At 40.6% G+C, this 22,210-nt stretch overlaps 1 protein-coding gene across 1 annotated transcript in view; it reads right to left on the bottom strand.

Annotated features, from left to right (window-relative positions):
• zmat4a (zinc finger, matrin-type 4a) overlaps positions 1-22,210 on the bottom strand; it is a 117,594-nt gene that overhangs the window by 62,741 nt on the left and 32,643 nt on the right. The window contains exon 3 of the mRNA XM_076731664.1: positions 10,483-10,572. Within this exon, the coding sequence (XP_076587779.1) occupies positions 10,483-10,572 (90 nt within the window). The remainder of the gene's footprint in view (positions 1-10,482; positions 10,573-22,210) is intronic.

Here is a 22,210-nt window from a genome sequence, read left to right as displayed (position 1 = left end):
ACTTATTGATTAATGCACTCATCATTTCAGAACTTTTATAATACACAAATTAGGTCACAAATGCATTTGCAGCACTGTTACTGACCAAAAGCCTTCCTGCCACAAGCAAGCGTTCAAACTTTTTTGCCTTGCTGAGGACATTTAGCTAAAATGTGCTTTCTCATACAGCAATCCAAATCTGATATTTCATAACTTGCATCAACAAGTCTTTAATGGGAATCCAGCTGCTGTCTTGAACAGAAGACTGAATGAACTGCAATACATAATTAAAAACAACTCAGTAGAATGAAAACCACAGACATAAAAAAAACATCAGCCTAAACCAGAGTCCATAATCCAAAACATGCTATTTAAGCAGCTAAATCCTAAAAACTACAAAACCTTGAGAACATACTTGACTGACACTCCGTCCCTACATGTGAGCAGGTTAACGCAGCAACTAGCATGACCAGCAGCGTGTACAGTTGTCAGATGTCATCAGCTCAACCAGGTCCAGACGCCGGGCCATGCCAGGCCATACGCACTGCCACAGTGTCTGGAGGCGGTGCTGCTGAGTGTATTTTTAGACAGTGCCACCTTATCAGCACAGCCCGGTCGCATCACATCTGTGTAGTTTAAGCGGAGCCCTCTCCCGTAAAGGCAATATGCCCTTTTACCGGGAGCCTAAGGTCAGCCTGCAGACCCAACGCAGATTTATTGTGACACGTGAAAAAACAAGGATGAAACAATGTGTGAGGATGGTTCTGGTCTGATCACAAATTTTGTCATCATGTTTCAAAAAAGCCAATCAATGTACAGTAGAGTGGTTTAGAAGTTTCAACTGGAAAACATGTTTCCTTCTTTATACTCAAAATAACGCAGACATGCTTTTGAAATGGATTGTTAATAGTTTTCTCTTATTAAAGGAAGAGACAGTGTCTTTGTTGCTGTTTAATGTGCTGCAGCTGAGCAGCTAATTAGCTCCGGTATCTGTCCTGCAAACTGATGTGAGCAGTGCACTGTTACCCGGTGAATGTTTGTTCGGTGGCTCGTTCAACTAGCTAAGGCGCACAACAAGATGAGTGTTAATGTTAGATAAGAAGGGAGATTTTAGCAGGAAAGCTCTTGTGGGCTGTGGCTCTTGTGTTGTCTAGCAGGCTGCTGTCTGGCTCAGTGTGACCTTTTGCTCTGCCTCTGATAGAATGCTGACATCCATCTAGCGCAGATGGATATCAGAACAGTATTCCCTTGAATTAATGCACAACTAGGAGGCGCCATCATGAAACCAAAAAAACAGAAAATAGAAATTTCACCCTTTTGGTTTCTGATTTTTTCGCAATGGAGAACACAAAAGTGATTTCATAGTCGCTATGTTTGAACAGGTTTATTCAGATTCTGTATTACTCCTTCCCTTAACAAGACTCAAGACTTTGTTCATGGGAAGAGTAATTATGTACTTCATAGGAAACACTGATGTTTCCAGTAGATTGCCGGTTTATTCAAAGCAGCAGAATGAGCTTCAGTCGAGCTAACTCGCTAAAAGCCGTACACTGTGCAATCATAAAAAGCCTAGTATGCACCAAACATTAGACTAAAAAGACAAACTAAAATAAAATGACTGACACCATTAAAACTCATACAAGTGAAGGTTTTGTACTGACAATGGGACTAGAGGAACTGTCTGAGTCATCAAACACATAACTATTTATATTTTGAAAAGCAGGAATATCCACAGCAAATTATGTGGAAATTTGGCTGCTAGGATTTGAGAAATCTTTTAATGAACATAAGTGGTGGTCTGATGTTGGTGTTGGATGAAATGTCGGAGCCTCATCATAATTAGCCTTTAGGAATGAACACAGGTGAAGAGTGGGATGAGCTGCTGGTTCGGAGGGTATTTTTCCTCCCTGTAAATTTAGGAAACTTCTCTTTTAATTAGATCCTCAGTGTTTCTTAACTCAGAAACATGCATAATTTAGAAATACTGGAAATTACATTCATATTGAACAAATGTGCAGCGCAGGTTTTACATCAGCGCCGACTATCAGGCCAATACAGGAGATAATGTGCCCTTTATATAACAAGTGTATGGAAGTGAGGGTGGCGGATGGGTGTGTGGCAAATTCAGCTGTCATGCAGGAGGCCATAGTTCTCATCCTGTCACTATCACATGGATAAAGTTTACTTAACCCAAAGCGGACAGGGATCTCAGCAGTTCACGGTTGGTGCCTTTGGCCCTGGATTGTACAGAATCATCCCATATCATCATTCTTTTCAGGTGATAGGATTTTGGTGGCACATACAGCAGAAATCAAAGCTCTGTGACTGAATATTACAAAATGCATGGTTGAAGTCATTGTAAACTCCTCCTCTTGTGTTTAAACGTACACAGGCATACCTCTGACTCTGGAATTTCTGCACCTGCACGAGAACGACACATTTTCTAAGGTCTAGCCTTGAAAGCTCTCCAACTTCCAGGACATTGTCGATGCAGAAACTGAATTGGACCTTCACTTCAGAAACCATGAATGCCTGAAACTTGTCCTACTTTGCAACTCTCCAACCCAAAGCTAATTTAATAGCAGCTGACCAGCTGATCAGTGACATCCTTGACGCCCTGCCACCAGTGGAACCAATATGTCCCTCAGTGACTGACCTGCTTTCTGTAAAAGCAGTGTTAAATATGATCTTTAAAGGCAACTATTGATATTGTGGTTCTAACTTTATTCACCACTCATGTGACTGCTCATCTCTTAGACCCCAAACATGCTCTTGTCTTTTCAAATGTTAATGTATGCAATGTAAAGCACAGGATGGAAAACTGAACTCATCTGCATGATCCAAATACATAATAGATGACACAGAAAGGAATCAAGGAGCTGCAGACAGTAAACTCTCAGAGGGAAGCTGAGCAGCTGCAGCAGCAAGGGGGGGGGGGCAGTAAATCCCAACCTCACAGCCCTCCACCCGTCCACCCCCACCCCATCTCCCTCTCTCCTGGAACAGATATTAACCCCAAGGTTGATTTAATTTGAATAGCAGTGAGGCTCAGAGGGGTTGTTCTATCAGCTCCAAACTCCTCCCATGGCTCTCACTCTTGTTTCCTGACAGGATTCTACAACGAGCTACACGACTTAGAGATTTTTCTGTCCTCATCCTACAGAGGTCTGTGTGCCTGTTAGCGAGCTGATGTCGCCGGTTGATTTGTGAAACAAAGACGGGTAGGGAGCGTGTCCCTATGGGCACATTTGGTGGTTGCTGTCCTGGTGAATGGCATCTTGTTACAAGCAGTACACTCACTGTCAACAATGGGTGTCAAATGGAATGTGGTGTAGCTCAATTTAGGTTTGATGGAGGATTAAAAAAGACATTTTTACTGTATCCCAGTGCAGTCATAGAAACCAACTTGATAGTTTTTTTAAGGATAGAATAGCCGGGAGAAAACTCCTGAGGACGCGGCATTTGCATTGAATTTAAGTTAGGCACGAGGCTTTTACATTTAATGAGCTTCATTTTATTGCAGTTTTTATCGTGGCTCCCTGAATACACAAACGAGTCCCTCAGTTCATGGCATTATTAAAATAACCCGGCCTTTGTTGTCTGCAGCAGTAGCAAACTTAATGTAAGCTTTAGAAAAAAACTGGCGAATCATCTGAGTTTATAACCTCACCTCTAAAACGAAACACAACCTGAGGCAAATACAATACAAGCTGATTTATTGAGTAGGTTTACAGACTTTATGGTCATTGACTTAATCCTATTAGTTGAGTTTTCCTTTAAACTTTAATTTATCTGTCAAGGATAGTTTGCAAAACATTTCCGCACAAAGCTGCTGCAAGTCCACATCCTCAAAAGTAACTCTGGGAGTTTAACCCTGAATTAGGTTATGGTCAATCAAGGCTGCACAATTAATTGGAAATAATCACACGGTACTGTAAATTAGAATTCATTACCATGTGTTTGTATTGAAGTGTATTAAAGTGGAAAAGATTTGATTAATAATGCTAAGAAAGGTCAGAATCCGTAGAAATTGTGCCTTAAGTTTAGAGCTGCACCCCTCCGAAATGAAGTGATAACCAATTATTATTTGAGGTTTCGCCTAATCATGTCTGCATAAATGATGTAGCCATATAATCATGCATGAGAACTCCTCAATTAAACAAAGAGGCAGGTCAGAGCAGATCACAGGCAGGTCTTCATATGCATGTGTTTTACTACAAATCACTGAAACAAGCCGCTGAAAAGATTTACTCTGAAAAGCCTACTGCATATCATGTGATGAGTATGGAGTGAAGGCACATTCGAGTAAGCTGATTGTTTAATTTTGAGCTGTGTCTCTTGCCCCTGCTGTAATCTTTATCAGCTGTCCTGATTTACAAACCCACATCAACCAAGCTTTGTTATCAGCTTCTTAAGTATTGCAGGAAGCAGAGAAGTTCCACAGTTGCTAATCATGCAAGCAATCTGACTTTTAAATTACTAAAAGCCAAATATTTGGTGATGTTCTGTATTCTATTAATGAGAAACACTGTTACACTGGCTGACATGTTCCTGCATAACAATACAGGAACACATTGCATTTTCACTCAATCCCACAGATGCTGATGAGACAGCTTGTCTTCACCAGAAAAATGGCCACATAGGTCATCTGTGCAAGTAGGTTATTGTGACCCATATTTACGTTTATTATTAGGCTCTGACCTCTAGTAATTATGATTGGTGCAAAGGAGCAAGTCAGGTGACATAGTGTAAAAAGCAAGAAAGTCTGCATATGGAGGTGGGTGTGGTGGATGGATGGCCCAAACAAACACAGGACTTTCACCCAGGAGACTGCTGTTCATGTCCCATCTGAGACCGAAGGTCAGTGTAGCCTGTTTTAAACTTATGTAATGTTCCTAACAGTAACGTTTTCTAGTAACCTCTTCTGACCCTAACCAAGCAGTTTTTGGTGCCAAAACCTACGGAAACTTATAACAATGACGGTCTGTTCAATGGAGGTCTGGTTCAACCAAAACAAAGCAAAAGATTCACAACGTAAACCATGTGACGACACAGGTGCAGCACACCATCAGTGCTGGGTACTCTCCTGTTAAATGTTGTTTTGGGAGTCATTGCCAATGGAAGTATTCAGTTATTTATGTTTAGGACATGTTGTCACAGGAGCAACAAATTCAATTCAATTGAATCCAGTTTGAGTATCGCTTGCTAAAAGCATGTCCCAGCTGTTTTAGGATATTACTGAGCTTTTTAAAAAGCAAGCTAAAGGTAGATATTCATGGCGCAACAGTCAGATCAAGGATTTCAATAACAAATATATAAAATATCTTCAGCCTTAATTTTCAATGTCACTTTTCCAAAGTTTTAATATTCTGTCAGAAATACAGGATTTTACATTCAGCATACATTAGGATGTTCCCATGATACCCTTTATCTAAAGCACATCTTTTGCATATGATCAGCTACTTACTGAGAATAAGATGTGTGTATTATTAAAAAGAAAATGAACAGGAATGGTCAACTATGTGAGAGTAGACACATTTTTTTTCCCCAACCAAACACAACAGCAGCTGATTACAATGAATCCCACTAAAGATGTGCTAATCAGTGACATCAGACACAAGGATTTTATTTCAAATCAGAACTAAATGGGTTTTGGACACTGTGGGTAGACAACGTGCCTTATCTTCATCTTTACTCCAGCACAACACATGGCACACATTTCCAAATTTCTATCTTTATGCGTTTGCTGTCATATTCCACATCCACAGCTTATTCTAGCTCTGAAAAGATAAAAGCAGCTCCCAGACCTTTACATCACAGACTTGCCGAGAAACACTGAGCTCAACCCTCCCCCACACCAAGGCCTTTCGATGACACAAGGCATCAAGGTCACCTCACATGAACTAGCAAAGAACACCCGACAAAAACCCTTTTCGGTTAACTCCCCTGCTCAGTGGTGCTGCAGTATGGACAGTGATTCTGGGAAAACATCAGTATCCATGTAGAAACCAATTTCCCTGCTGTCCTTACCGCCAGCACAGGCAGTACAAAGCAGACACAGATTCTACCTGACAGACATACACAAAATACAAACTGCTTTGATACTGAGAGTAGTTGGAATAATAGTTTAGGTCACAGAGGGAAAAATAACAACAGCAACTGCCTCAGACACTTTGCAAAGTTCTGAATGATTCTACATTAATATGTTTGATTAGCATGATAGCATTAACTGCTGCAGAGCTGGAAAGTAACTAATTATGAACAGGACATTTACTTAAGCATTGCACTTGAGCAGGGACTTATTCTTTGTTTGAGTATTTCCATTTTATGCTTTGTTATACGTCACTCAGAGGAGATCATTCACACCGATCCTGTCCCCTGATGAATGTGGTTTTAACGTGGCTGCTTCCCCTATTGTTGACACCATTGTTGCGGCAACGTTAACTGCTGGAGAGTGTGTTGTATGTTGTTGCTGCTGAGTTCACACATTAATATTACAGTAGAGGATTTGCTATCAGCTCCTTAACTGCAGATACAGAACATGTCTCGTTTTCTCTAGTACCCAATTTCTCCAGCTAGTATAAATGTAGCTGTAGGAATATGTCTGAGTCAGAAATAAACATAGACTAACTGTCTGCTTTGGTTTCGTGCTGACTCCTTGAATAAATATCAGATGCAGACTTTTGAGTAATAAGTTTGAGAAGTGGTAGAAATAATATTCAACAAATCAACATTTTTTTAATTAAACATATCTCCAATTCAGCTATTCACATGAAATTTAGACCAGACATTGGTATTAATTCAAGACAACTACACAGATAAGGACACTGTAAGAATCTAGTCAATGAAAAAAAATGACATGTAATAAAGTGGAGTAACAGTAACAGGTCACAAACCCCTGAATCAGCTGATTCCACTGATTAGTTGTCCTACCTGTGCTACTGTGAGAATCAGGTGGGTTAGTGCATGTTGGTAGGTTAGTACTTCCACTCTTTGAAAAAGGGTTACCCACCTCTGGATGCAAGGACTGCAAATAAATCATTTCTAACCAAGCTGTCACGCAAGATACATCTCATGATGGGTCGAGGCAAAGCGCTTTCCCAGGACCCTTACAACAGCATTGTTAAGCAGCATAGCAATGACACTGATTACTAATGGATTTCTAAACTAAATGCTCTTATAAGCAAATAAAAACGTGACTAACACTGGCTGAAACAAAACCAAAGCTGTCGTCACTGATCACTGATTGTGTACTTGTGCATGCACACATGTATGTGGACACGTACATACAAACAGAGGAACAGATCCACATAAACAATCATACCTACATACTCATTTAGAGTGTGTGCATGCACGCAGTCAGACACACACACACACACACACACACACACACACACACACACACACCTATAATCATTCTGCACATAGACATATATTGCCATGAATTAGAGAAAAAACACATGTCCACACATACGCATGTAATATGATTGTAATATGATGTAACATGAGAATGTTACTAATTATCATGTGCTCAATTTAAATAATGGCAACTTGGTAATGCTGATATGTTATGACTTTTTTAAGACTGAGATTAAGACAATAAGGTTAGATTAATATTTGTTTCATTATTTTAGATATTTGGTTTTAGAGATTTATTTTGAAGGAATCTCACTGAGACAAAGAACAAAAAAAGCTGGGTGGTGGATGAGAAGTGTTTTTAGCCAAGCATAAATGTTTGTGGGTAATGTTTAAAAATGCAGACAATTTGTTGGTTTAGCACCTGGCTGATAAAGGCACAAGCTTTGTCATCATTTCGTTTCTTGCTGTGTTTAATGTTAAGTTAAATGTGATGTTTGTTTATAGTTTTGAAGAGTTTTATGCTGGTGTGTTTTGGCTAGCAGGACTGCTAACCTTCTGCTATATTAGCATAATTACATGCATTTCTATTGATCTTGAAGGCATATGTCTTGGTAAAGCGTGCAAGTATTGCAGAAATGTGGCATTTGTGTGTTTTTGCAATTAGTTTAACATGAGGTTGAAGGGGCACATGATTAAAATGCTAAGCCATGAGGAATATGGAAATATGGAAATTGGAAGTGAGTGGAAATATTTAGTGAGTGAAAAAAACATTCCTGTTCAAGAGGAGAAGCTCAGAACAGCACAGTGTCAAGTTTGCCGCAGCATAACACTTAACGAATAAGGGCCTGTTTCTAATAGAAGCCTGGTCCAAATAAACGCTTCACCTGTTTCTGAATTGACAGTACTTTTGAAGCTGGTCTCATTCATAGCGTGTCAGATACTTTGAGTTTGACATGCCCCTCAGCTCAAGGGTACCTTTTGCATCTGTATGCGACCAGTACTTGGCATTCAGAGCAAGGTTGTAAAGGGCAAGAAAGTCCACAAATGGAGGAACGTGGGTTGGGTGGATGGGTCAAACAAACACACAACTTTCACCCAAGAAACCGGGGTTTGTCTCATAAAGACTCTAAAGGGTACCTTGTTCATCTGTATGACATGCTGAGGGGCATGACAAAGGGTCTGTATTTGACACTGAGAACAGGTTGTATTTCATGGAACAAAAGTCATTGACAATTAATCCCTGTTGTTACATGTACCAAATAGTGGGGATTTTGACTTATCCACATTTAGATCAGCAATTAATATTGTTGTCTACTCAATATCATGAATACAATTTATAATAGACTCATATAATGATAATGATAATGATAATGATCATACAATACAGTATGATGTTGTGTATTAAATGGTCAGACGACATGTACCTGTGTTACCGTGTTGCCTGACAAGAAAGTAATGGGGAGCACAAACAACCGGTTCCTACAACTGAGTCTCATCCCTGTGATCCCACATGGTTTCAGTGTGAATGATTAAAGCATCAGCACATCGCAGACAGGAGATAGAGTACAAGTCTCCTGTGTCTGAGAGATAGCAAAAAATCTAATCAAAGAAACAGTCACAGAAAGGCCTTTTGTAGAAATGTCAGGAAGGAAAGACAAGCAGGGAAGAGAAAAGGTGGGAAACATAGTGGAAAGGTGAAGAAGATGAAGATGAAAAAGAAAAAGAAGAAAAAGAAGAAGAAATGATAAAGATGTGAGAGGAGAACTGAGGGAAACAGAAATTAAATATGAAAAGAAACAAAAAATTGAATAAGAGAAAAATGAGGAAAGAGGAGAGAGGGGATGACAGGAAAAGATAAAGGGGAGGGGAAAACAATATAAAGGGAGGGGAGAATAATGGAAATGGATGAGAAGGAGAATAGAAAGAGAAGGGGAAGAGCAAGAAATGAAAGCAGAGGTAAGAAAAGGAAAGGAAATGAAAGTGGAGGAAAGAAAAGGCGAGGAATGCAAAGAAAAACAAAGAACAGAATAGAAAAGGAACAGAAAGGAAAGGAAATGATAGAAAAGTAGTGGGAAGGGATAAAAGCAGAGGAAAGGAAAGAGAATGCAAAGACAGGAAAAAAGTGGAAAAGATAGGAAAGATGGGAATGTAGAGGAAAGCAAATAAAAGCATAATAAGAGGCGAGAGGAAAGGGGATGATGGAAAAATGAACAGAGGCGTGTGACAGGGGAAACACAGGGCAGATGAGGAGATGAGAACAAAAGAAGACAGGGAGACAGAGAGCGCTGGGTTAGAGGGGAAATGTACAGTGAAACAGAATAGCATGATTGGATGATGAGCTGAGGCAGCGAGAGAAAGCAATAGTGTCCCTTGACGTGTCCTTATCTGGTCCAGAGGCCCAGATTTCCAGAGTGATAGCTGGCAAACTCCTAGTAATCACAGTCGAGACCAGAGTCCCTCCACTCCAGCCTGCCCTCACCTCCTCCACCGCACCATGCCGACCCTAAACTGCACTTGAAAGGAACTTGGAATGGAAATGCCTCTTTCACTGTAGCACAAACCTAAAATCTCAGCATGCACCATGAAATCTCAACACCGTGATGCTTATCAGAGTGTGAGCAGAGCTGCAAAGTGGATCTAAAAACCATGTATTTGTCTTTCCCTAATGGAGACAGAGAGGCACAGAAATTGCTTCGAGTGGTAAAGGCTACACTAACCAAACAACACACATCACCATCCAAACACTTATCGAACAGGGAATGACAGGACACATAATTGTGACTGTCAAACACATCATGTACTTCCAATTTATATGACATGGAGGGCTGGGAGGGCTGAATACCTCACAATGTGTCTTTGTGTTTGATGAAAGGTTGGCATCCACTTGCATCCAACCGCAACCCTGTCACTGGTGCATTGTTCATTGGTCTAGAAATGTGGCACTATTGTTTATTTGTCAGCCATTGTCAGACTTGGGGGGGGTCACACTGGTGTTGGGGAAATCAGGAAAATCCATTAACAATAAAGGTTTCCAGATGAGACCGGCAAGCTGTGGACTGATGTGTGCATGTTTCTCAATGATTACTCAGACCAGAAACATACAGCAGCATGGACCAAAAGATGTATAATCCACACAGGACTCACATTGTCTGTTCTGAGCTTCTTGGCAGGGCAGCCTCCATCCACAGGATGTAGCATGTAATACAGCCGCACTTTGTTGGCGTGTTTCCGACTCTGAGAGAAAAAACAAGAGAAAATATGTTGTCAGTTAAGCAGAATTAAAGTGATAGATTTTTCTATCATGGAACATGGAACCACACATTACTCAAGTGGTCACTTAAATAGTCAGGGGGCACGGTCCAAGGGGAGTAGATTTAATACTGAACACATTTTCCCTCTAAAATACTATTCAGTAATGAATTATCTATATTACAGTTACTTTGTCTTTTTCCTCCATTAATGTCCTGATGTGGTTTCCTTTCTGCGTAAAGCCAAGGTAAAGGTACATTTGCACAGAGGTAAAAGAAGTGTTTTGTTACTGCACAAGTTCAAATGATGGCTGGTATCTGATTGCTTATTGTAATGACCAGTGAACTAAACTGAGTTGACTGACTATCAGAATTGGTTTTGGATTAGAGAATCCCCCCCAGTACAACACATATTAGAGTTTTCTAATCTGACGCCTCCATCTTCAGGAAGACAACATTTGTCAGTGCCCTGCAAGGATGTTACAAATCACTCTTCCAGAAATGACAGAATTTTCTGAACTGACACAGGCCAACATTTTGCTGACCCATCTAACCACTCCAATTTCCTCCTGTTTTATGATGATGAAATTCCTACAACCATGAGTGGACTTCTGAGCATACATTGTCTCTTTTCTTGAGAGAGGAGGATGATACAGCTTAGGGTTGGGCGGTAATCCGGTAATAAGGTAGCAACGGTATCAGTTTTATTACCGTCATTTAAAAAAATGCTGTGCATCTAGTTCTATAGGGGCCTAACATAAGTGTAGCATCGTCAAAACAGAAATGAAGTCCACTCTGTTCAATGTATCTGGTTGAAATTTTACTCGAGAAAAAGGTGACTGTGCAAAAGTAGATGCTAAAAAAATGAACCTAAGCAGTTTTACAGATGTTTTAACACAGGTATGTCCAGGCGCTCATTTGTGGGCATCTGGACAGAGTATCGTTATCTCGTCCAAGCATACGGAGAAACTCCTCTGTTGAAAACACTTTTTCAGCCTTTTTTTCTGCTTGCTATTGTTCTTAGCTCTCATAAAAGGGTGAAATGCAAATAAATCAGTAAAATAACACCTTGGGCTGCTGAGCAGAGTCCGCTGTGAACGCTCTGCTCATTCATGTATAAATGAGATGGAGCGGTGAAACTAACTGCATAGTTACACCGGTCAATAGCTCAGCAACCCATTGGTCTATTTTGATGATCAACACCTCAAACGACCAGTCAGAGTCAAGAGAATGGAGGGGCAGCACCCAAATTCACCATAGAAAAACCAATGATGATCCAGAAGGAAGTAACCCCAGAGATAGTATATTACATGAAGAGCGCTCCCTCCACTCTAGAAACCCCCTCCTCTTTATGTAAACCTTTGTGATCTCAAACTAACACAGAGTCATAGGAGGAGACATTAGCAGCGTTTTTTCGAGCTGGAATATAACTTTTGACCACAAAACAGCAAAGGTATGACATACTTTATGATTTATGAAGTTTTTTTCTGCTACTCTTTGACTACTAGCTCACCGACTTTTCGTTGCACAGTGAGGAGGCAGATATCTTCGTGATCTCTGCTTTCATATGATACCAGGCTTGTATGGTTTGTGTGAAGTGGTGAAATCAGCAGATGCAGTACCTTTGGCATGCGCTGTTTTTGTGTTTTCATTACATGCACATAGAATTTCTTGGGGTATGAATTATGTTTCATTTGGGCGGCAATGCTTGGTAGAGGCTTTTAGCTAAGTTTCTCCCCGTCATTCTGGTGTGCTACAAGTTAGGATTGGTGCTTCCTAGCTTCAGCAAGCTGCCCTGCAAAGTGATTTTTAATTAGTCACGGTAATACCGTACACCCCGGGAAAATGTGGGGAAGATTTGACGGTATCAAAATTTGGATACGGCCCAACTCTAATACAGCTACTTAGCACATCGGATGTACCCATAGTAACCTCACTGGGAGATATCCAAGAGATGTTCTCTTGATGCTTGAACAACCGCAATCCCACCATGTAAAAAATCCCAAACAACCTCACTATTTGTTAGTGCCAAAACAGCAATAAAAAATTTAAATGTAGTCAAATAACAGAGTAAAGTATCCCTGAAACTGAGAGTTTGAACTATCCGTTGATCTGGTATCAACAAAACTCAGTGTGTGTGATAAAGCTGGTGGAGTCAGGCCTGTTGCTGCAGACACTCTGGGTAATAACCCTCACGTACTTATGATATCACGATGAAACATCCCCACGTTAAGTGCCTCACTTTCAAAATTCAGTTAGCTCCCTCTTAAATAACGGTTTTAGAGCAAAAGGCCGAGAGATGTGTTATACCATAGAGCTTATTTGAAAAAGCCTCACATTTTCAGAAAAGCCTGTACCTGAACATGGCCTTTCCTACCTGCTCCAGTACACACTCCTCTTTCAAAGATCTGGCCTACGTTTGTGCCAGGTTGAGGTACCATTAAAAACAGGAGAGGACTGTCAAACGAAGTGCACACTGCCGCTCCTTGAACACTGGATTGAATTGATAATTAGCAGTCGGCTCACTGAGGGTGAAGCAGGAGTCTTCTTACCAGCCGCCCATCGATCCCCCAGGATCTGATAGCACAGGGTTTAGATGGGATTTGGAAGGACAGAGTAATATATTGCAAAATGATTCTGCTTTACAAGCAGAAGCAGCGTATGTCAAGATACAGAAAGCGGAAGGAAAACCTCCTCTGATATTGTCATGGCATCGTCAGGGGAAGCCACAGATGAGGGAGAGTTTATGGTTACAACACAGCGCCTAGTGAGGCATGTAGCAGCGTGGACAGGTGCCCGGCGCGTTACTCCATCAGGCAGAAGGACAGCCACCGGCCTCTCCTCACAAGGGCATGACAGACAAGCTCATCCTGCCCAGTTGGAGGGTGAGAGCGAGGCTGCGGGAATCTATTTGTCTTGACTGTCTGCTTTCCTGGCAGAGAGAGTGCAACCTGAGTGCTGCCACTTCTTTCAGGAGAAAAAAATGATCCAGCTTGAACAGCATGGCAGTTAACTCACACACGTTTTGTTAAAACTGGTTCTAGTTTGATCAACTCCCTTTAAACAAATATATGAGAAGTGACTACGACACTCAAATGAACAAGAACAAAGCATATACTGCCTTAATATAAAAGACCAGTCTTGTTACTTGTGTATTTTGGGAATGTGAAGTGGTTCTATTCATATCGTTTCACCCTTTGAATGTAATCTGCTCACTGCAAGAGCAGAGACTTTCAAACTTAGTATGAACAGAGAAGACAAGGGAAACTTTGAGGATTTGAAATTCAAATTTTCTCCTCATCTTATCACTAAATATGCACAATAAAATAAAAAGCAAAAGGATTCAAACAAAGGCAAAATCAGTTTTGTGCTGTTTAAACCATTTGTAAAACATGCTTTTTAGACCTTTTTAGAGATTTTGGTAGGGAATCATGATACGGAGAAAATGCTATTCCACATTTGCCATTCATGGAGTACAAGAACAACCAGAATCATGGAGAGTTTAACACCAATTTCCAGTGAGGTCACTGTCGATAGCTGCCACAGAGGCACTATATGCAGCAGACACATCATCGTATCAGAGCTGTTTTTTTACCTGCAATCAACTACACTTCTGGTGCTCAGACACATTATTTGTTACGCCACCCTAAAGTGGCTTTTATGTGCTGAGGTCACATCTCCTCTTTGCAGCAGAGTGCTACTTGGCTTTCTGCAGTGAAAAAAGTTCCAGCTCCAAACTGGATAGAAATGTTCCACTTCACCAGCCACCACCAATTATTTGCTAATTATGTAGAAGTCTGAAGAATATACATATATATATTCTTCATATATATATATATTCTTCATTCATTTGTGTCCTAATTACCAAGTGGGTCAGCTGCTTATGCAATTACTACTTTTGCACTCTGCTCAGAGTCACAGAGTCTGGTACTATAGGTTTTTCAAGGAGTAACCACTGCACTTTACAGGAATAGTTCATTTTTGGTGGAATTATTAATTTTCTTCCTAAAAAGAAGAAAGTACATTGTCATATGTTTTGATTATTAAATGAAAATAACACGTTTTACGTTTTATGCCCCCAGAATTGATCAGAATTTATGCTTTTTACGCTTTGATTTTTGTAGAGATTAAATAAGTGGAATCTAAAATTTTAAGTAGTGAGCTTTAGAGGTGCTGGTAGACAGATCTCCCAGATCTCCACCTTCTAAGAGGAAAAGGAAGAAGTAAAAAAGCTGATGGTGAGCGGTGCATACCAATATTTGACCATTCCTCACTCCTCAATCTTTGATATCCTAGACCCAGAATGTGATTAGGTCCACCATCATTAAGGGTGTTCCAGTGCTCTGCTTTTTTTCTGGGATGAGCTAGGATCTAGGAATAAGGAAGCTTCCCAGAAGAGTCTTGAACGAGGACACATAAGATCATCCATCACCGGTTTTCAAGTAAGAGATCCTTAGAGAGGTTCCAACTACTTTACTTCAGATCTTCATCCCTTTTAGTATCACACTGTTTTAAATTCTGCTATTTTACATTATAAAGCAAAACCTGCAGTTGTCAACATGACATCTTGTCTTACTGGCAAAAAATTAAAAATGCAACCTGGTGTGTTTTTTGTCCCTCAGCCTCTGTCTGCACACAGGATCTCACTGTGCTCGTGAGGTTTTCTCCTCTGTAGTCAATTAAAACTACGAAACAGCATTATTATGACTCTGTAACCTCATGACAAGAGACAAGAGTGGTGCTATTGTTTATCTTACATTTTGTTTAACAAAAAATGTAAATGGCATGGTCTCTGTTCTACAAGAACAAGGTTATGGAAAATAAGTTATGACTAGTTTGTCCCGTAACTGGTTCACTTGAAAATTTGATGAAAGAGTGTATTTGTAAAGCTGATGTAATTCATGTGGGACTTTCTATCTTAGCTCTAGTTTCTGCCAGCAGGTCCCCTGTTGCCTCCTCCCACAGTACTTCGCCAAATAAACCTGTACTATTACATGCATCTTTCAAAACTGCAAAACAAGCAGAGGACTACTGGGGTTTGAGCTCTGTGTACGTGCTAAAAGTAGCTTGCACGCGTGAGGTGAGCTTGAGCCAGATGTGATGAAAATGAGCCTACTACTGGTTACAAACAAAGGTATCAGAAAAAGGACAAACTTTAGATTTTTGTATTGAAATATTGCTGCTTGACAACCAATTATCAAGAAGTTGGGTTCACACTGGCACATTTCCACTTTCCAAAATGTGTCCAAACTGTCTTGTGGAAATGTGCCTAACTGTATTACTGTGCAATGATAGCAAGTATTTGACAAAAATAAAACCAAACTGGAAGTTCATTATAGATCTGCATCTAATTCTTTTCATTATCAATTCACCTGATGAATCTCGATTAATTGAAGTCTTATATATATCATGTAAGAAAACAGCATTGTCTTACATTATATATACAAGACATAAATATTTTGTCCGACCACCAGTCCAAATCCCAAAGACATTCAGTTCACAGTCATGTAAGACAGAGCTTCAAACCCTCACACTGAAAAAAGCTGGAACCATGTTCAGCACTTTTGTTAAGGAAAGTGACAAACAATGATCCAATTATCAAAGTAGTTGCTGATTAACTTTCTGTCAATCAACTAATCTATGATTTGATTAATCATTGCAGCACTAAACCAGTGTATTGGATCACCTGCTGTGCTGTATGTATAGCGCTTCAACAAAGTTTGAGTCTCTGCAAGTTGACTTCCATGCTATAGTGAAATATACATTGACCATAGAATGGAATTAAATGGACTGGAGGAAAGGAACAATTCATTTCAAGGCAGCACAGCATGTTTGGATAGGGCCTGGAGGTTTGGGTAGTATAGGCATACTGTGTATGTGGTTTAAAGTAAATGGGCCAAAACAAGCAAAACATTGCAAAGAACCCAGAAAACCAAGTGACTGAGGAAAAACAGCAGGAAACACTGTGTAGGTATGTCAGTGAGAGGACACACACTCACGAGATGCTGTTTAATGGATACATTCAGCTGGTGGGCCTGCAGGCTATTAGTGTAAATCTGTGTATACTGCAGATTTACAGCTGTTCAGGCATGTTTCAGCTGATCAGAAAAATGACCACTAACTGAGAGTGTAAATTAAACTACAATGGAACAGGCCCACTGTGGGACGTGTTTGTATGAGAGGGAAGCTAAGTGCACACTTGACGTAATCAGCACTGAAGAAAAATCCATAGTGCATTACCACCACATCAGTGAGCTGATCAGTGCTTGTGTGGCCGCAGATATTCCCCTCCCCAGGGTCAGGCTGGGTACTGTACAGGACAGGGGACAAATATTCCCAGACCTTCCAAAGCAGACTGTTAACACTGTGGTGATTAGAAGCTATCCTTGTGCAAGTTCGAAATAATAAAAAGTGACCCTCTGTCATATATAACAATGACTCTTCAGTGTTATAAATAATTTGTGCAGGAGGCAGGAGTGTAGTAGAAAGTGGATGAGTGCACACTCTTTCCATCTAAACAGCTGCCAGCCAGGTGCTCTTGTGCAAAGAACTTGACCCCACACTGCTCTATTGTAGCTGTTGAGTAGCTGCCAGCAGCAGGCTGTATCTATACTGGGCAGCTCTACAGTGTCAGTGTTTTCATTTGTACGAATGTGAGGCACGGCAGCATGACAAATAATAATGCACTGTAACGACATGTGTATACTGACACTCCCTGAAATAAATGCTTGATACAATTGGGCTGAAGTTCAAAATACTATCATTACATGCACTTGGAAGCACCATAGAATGGGATTCTAAATGGCTCTGCTGTTGAAAAGTCCTTTTTCCTAGAGTCAGAGTTTTGTTTTTCTGGAAAATCAGCTTTCTGTGATGCTACACGAATGGATTATTGAGTGTTATACAATCATGTTAAAATTAAATTAAAGCTGGCGATCTGGATTAGGCATCAAAAAAATTACCAATCATCACGCTGTTTATAATAAGAGTACAAATAGTAAATCTATTCAGAGATGTGGAGTGATGAGTCTAGGGATGTAGCATCAAATCCAGGGCATGTCCCCAGTGAACAGGTGGTGTAATCAGCTCACAGCATTTCTTACCAGATCACTGTGCAGAACGACTGTTGGGTTTCCCCATCAGAGGGCACAGCAAGTAATACAGTCAGTTAGTTGAGAAACTGCCCATTAAGGACATATTTATGCTCAGAATTATTCACTATAATGATTTTCTTGGCAGCATTCTCTTCTCCTGTGTGTTTACTGGGCATTAGCTGCCAAAACAACAGCCCATTTATTACATCCCACAATTTAACATCAACTTTTGTGGTAGTACTGCACACTGTGTTGTGAAGGTCTGCCATGTAAAGCTAAACCACTGCAGTTTGGCTACAGTGTTCTTTAATAATTTATGTCTCTGCGCATATGTCAACACTGAAGAAATGCTGGCACAGTACAGTGACGTGTCCATCGGTGTCCTTGAGTGACATGTCAAAGTGAAACTAAAATGCTGATAGGCTGCATATAAATTAGCTTCAGACCACAAAGCCAGTTTCTGAGTGTCGGAGAGAGCAGCAAACACACCGTATGTGTGATGTTGAAAGCAAAAGAGGAATCATTTGATATGAAAGTCCTGATTTGAGGGTGATGGTTAAAGATTCATAGATACATTGAAATGAAATAAAACATTATCCTTTTTTCACTTCGCCATGTTTACAGTTGAGTCACGTAAAGCCCCATTCAGACGGTCTTTATGTCTCTAAGGCAGGTGGGGTGATTTTAGCATGACCTTGATAAAAAAGTTTTATTGGGTGAAATTATTCATTCCCACTCCTCGTAAAAATTACAGCCTGTTTTTCAGCACACTCACTGGACCTCCTCTAACAAATCCAGGCCAGAACAACATCCTCCTTCAAGTGGATTTCTGAGGTTTTCCCCACTCCTCTACTGTGTTTTATCATTTCATTCTTATCATAATGAAACATGTCCTCACTGGTTTTCATTTAAGTTACTTAGTTCTAGAGTTTTAATAGTGTTCAATTGGTGGAGTGATCTATGAATCCTTCCTAGTGGTCCTCAAATGAAGGTCTAGTGAAAGAACTTTCATTCAGCTGCAACAGGGCATTTCATTCATATGTTATGATATTTGGATACTCAACAGGCAATAGAAATAATTTTAAGACATGAATGTTGTCAAGAGTTGTTTTAGCTACATGACAGCACATAAATGCATCACTTCTCTACATCGAACTGAGATGTGTGCTGTCACTGGCTGCTAAGAGTAAAGAAGAAACAGTTAGCAAAAGAAAGAGCTCTGCCATGTAGCCACACTTTGACAAGAAAATATCAGACAGTTAATATCATGATGAGAAGCTTCAACGAGACGACTTCTACAGTTTCCACGGAACAACTGTTTCAGTGCATCTGTTCGATCCAGAGTAGGAAACGGTGCCGGGAAAGGACAAGAAGGGGGACACTGCAGGTACATCATCAGATCAACCAAGACAATGGTGTCTGAAATCAACAGGTAGCAGCTGCTGGTGCTGCTATAACATGTGCCAAACCATGCAATCCACAGTGCTTTGTTGACATTGCAGAACCACTGTTACAGTTACTGTGAGTTAGGCAGGAAAGTCGACTAAGCTGTTTATCCCCTCTAGCTAAAATGTTTTGATCAGAAATGCAGTATGCTTCATGGAGCAGAGTCTGTCCAATCAGAACTGCTCGTAGATTGTACAGCTGTCCTTCTGACAACGTGGAACTACGCAGAAGGAATGCACATCTCCGCCATCAGAATTCATCTGCGGGTAAAAGAAAATGGAACTAGCTATAAATGCAGGCATGTTTTGGCAGGTGAAGCACTGAAGTTTAGGGTAGGTGCAACACCTGATCATTTCATTATATAAATCGAAATAATTCGGCAAAATATTACAAAACTAAAGTGTGGCTACATGATGGAAGGTGGGAGCAGATAGTACATGCTTGGGCGTAAGCATGCAAAATAACCGGTATGTTCCTTTGAATGACTGAATAACTTGAGTATTTGCCAACAAGTTGGGTATTTCTATTTCATTCCACCTCCAAAGGTTTGCCTTCCCTGTGCCTCGGAGGACAAGGTCAGCACCATTATCAGTGCCATCTCTGCTCATCACAACACTCTAATTGCCTCGTGTTGATGCCTGTTATACAACTTGGATGCATCTCGCTACCTCCCTGGCAATTCTTAGCCTTTTACCCAAACACAGCCCTGAGTGTTTTGTGACTTGGAATAGACCAGTGGCTGTGTGCTGGCAGCCTCAGTGAGCCCTCTAATTATAGAAAGTCAGACAAAACCAGTTGTGACAGAGGTCAGGTAAGCTCCAAGATACTCAGGACCCAGGCTGAGCTGTCTTACTTAGCTGTGCCTGGATGATTTAAGCAGAGTGTTTTCTGTGCTTACCAGTCAGCCCAGGGCTCTGCGTTGCTACTACTACTACTACTGTTGTTGTTGTACCCCTCCAGTTGATGACAAAGCTCTTCACTGCATGGAACCATGGGAAAAGGACCACAGTCCCCACTCAAACAGGCATTTATCTCATGAATCATCACTCGTTTACATCTAAACAGCAGGCTCATGGAGGGTTCTGTGGGGGAATTACAGTGCATTTACTCAGGAAGACCTCCAAGGATTTGACGCTTCCAGCAAAGAAAGAAGAAAAGTTTTGCTAAAGTTTTTCAAAACACAGCAGCAGATGGCTTAGATGTTGTCTAACACGGCATTTACAGTACCTGGTAAAAGGCATCAGCAGTCCATGATTGATTTCCATTAATTGGCTGCTTCCAAATGCAGCTGTGGCGAAACCAGTCTTCAAAAGTGGGCACTAGTGTTGCTTTTTGTCAGCGAAAATGATGACTAAATATCATCGTCAACGAACCTTTATCACGTGATGAAAACGAGACGAGACGCAACGTAAATGCCGGTCATGTGCCGATAACTATAATTAAATATATAATGCAATTTCATTGACAAATAAATACGAGGCTAAATGTGGTTTACAAAATAAAAACTCTGCTACTCATATTTTCAGGTTCTTCAGTCTTTACAATAAATACTCCAACCTTTTTGTTTCTAGAGAATATTCTACACTGTATCAGAGAAGAGTCTCTCCTCCACACTATCAAGTGAAATGCAAGCCATGCAACAGGAGCAAGAGAGCACTTTGTCCCGAGAAAGCTTTACTTACTGATTACACAGACCATCGCCTTTCGACTTGTGGCCTTCATCAGGGTCATTTTTTGAATACCTGGTTGTCTGCTTCTACAGTACTCTACAACTCTGACACACAGTCGCCATGGAAGAACAACGCCACACCAACAGCATCCAGTCTCTTTGGATGACCCTGATGAAGGCCACAAGGCCAACTTTAACCTCTTTACATTTCTCCATGCAGCCTCTGCTCAACTGTGGGAGCTGTAACAGTGGTAGGCTACTAGACTGATGACACATCACAGGGGTTAGGGTACTTGCAGATACTGCTGGACGATGGTCAACTACGCAACAGGAAACATCAAACACGAGAAGCCATTTGACACATCACCACCCAGAAAAACTAAACTCACAATAACAACATACTGTGAGAAAAGGCCAGGCCAAAGGAGCTTAGCCTCCCCACAACAATCCAACAGCTGAAGAAATAACAAGATGCATCAGTGAATATATAACCAAAGACTTACGGCCATTTTCTATGGTTGACAATGATGGATTTCAGAGGTTAGTAAACACGTTGGAGTCAAAGTATTCAATTCCATCAAGGCCACACTTTAGTAGCACAGTGATAGCAGCTCTGCACCAAGAGACAAACGCTAAATGGCACAGAGCCTGAAAGTAGCAGAGTGCATCTGAATAACCACAGATGGGTGGACTTCACCAGCTACTCAGAGCTCTATCACAGCTCATGTTATGACCAGAGAATGGGAAATGAAAAGTTTTGTTCTACAGACGCAGCCTCTTTTCCAGTCACACACTGGACTAAACACATTCTTTGAATTATTTCCTAAAAGGACTGCTACTGACTGCTGCATTGCTTTTGTTTTGATACTGTACATGGTTCAATCATTCAAGTTTTTGCTTCGGTCATGGCTGACTACTTTATTTTATTCTATGAAAGAAGGAACGCAGAAGCACTCTAAGTTAAAAACAAATTTCATATGAATAATAAAATGCTGTATACAGTAAATTATTAATAAAGGTCAATTACAAGTATTGTTTCTATCTTTTTTTTTAATGTTACAGTACATATCATATCGTGGTCTAGATAGCTGCAAGACAGCGAACGCAGTTTAGATGCTCTATTGTATATTCTGAAATGAAGACTTAACTTTGAAAGTGTAAAAGACATTGTGAATAATTCTGGAAATTCTTGGCAGATTTGGGCAGTTACAGACAACTGATTTGACTTGTGACGTGTGGAGATAAGGAAAACTGTTATTGTAGCTGCAGCACAGAAAGCTGTCCTCCTGTTCTGTGCACTCAGTGATCTTCCTCAGAGTTGTGCCAATGTGATTATCAGTAAGACCCCCTCAGAAGTTCTCAGAGCGGTGCTTTATAAGGAATTAATCTGACACCATGCAGCTCCCCTGTCACTT

This window comes from Chaetodon auriga, chromosome 5, assembly GCF_051107435.1.
Source record: "Chaetodon auriga isolate fChaAug3 chromosome 5, fChaAug3.hap1, whole genome shotgun sequence".
Lineage (NCBI taxonomy): Eukaryota > Metazoa > Chordata > Actinopteri > Chaetodontiformes > Chaetodontidae > Chaetodon > Chaetodon auriga.
Note: the sequence above shows the minus strand (reverse complement) of the source record. Positions and strands in the feature narration are given on the sequence as shown.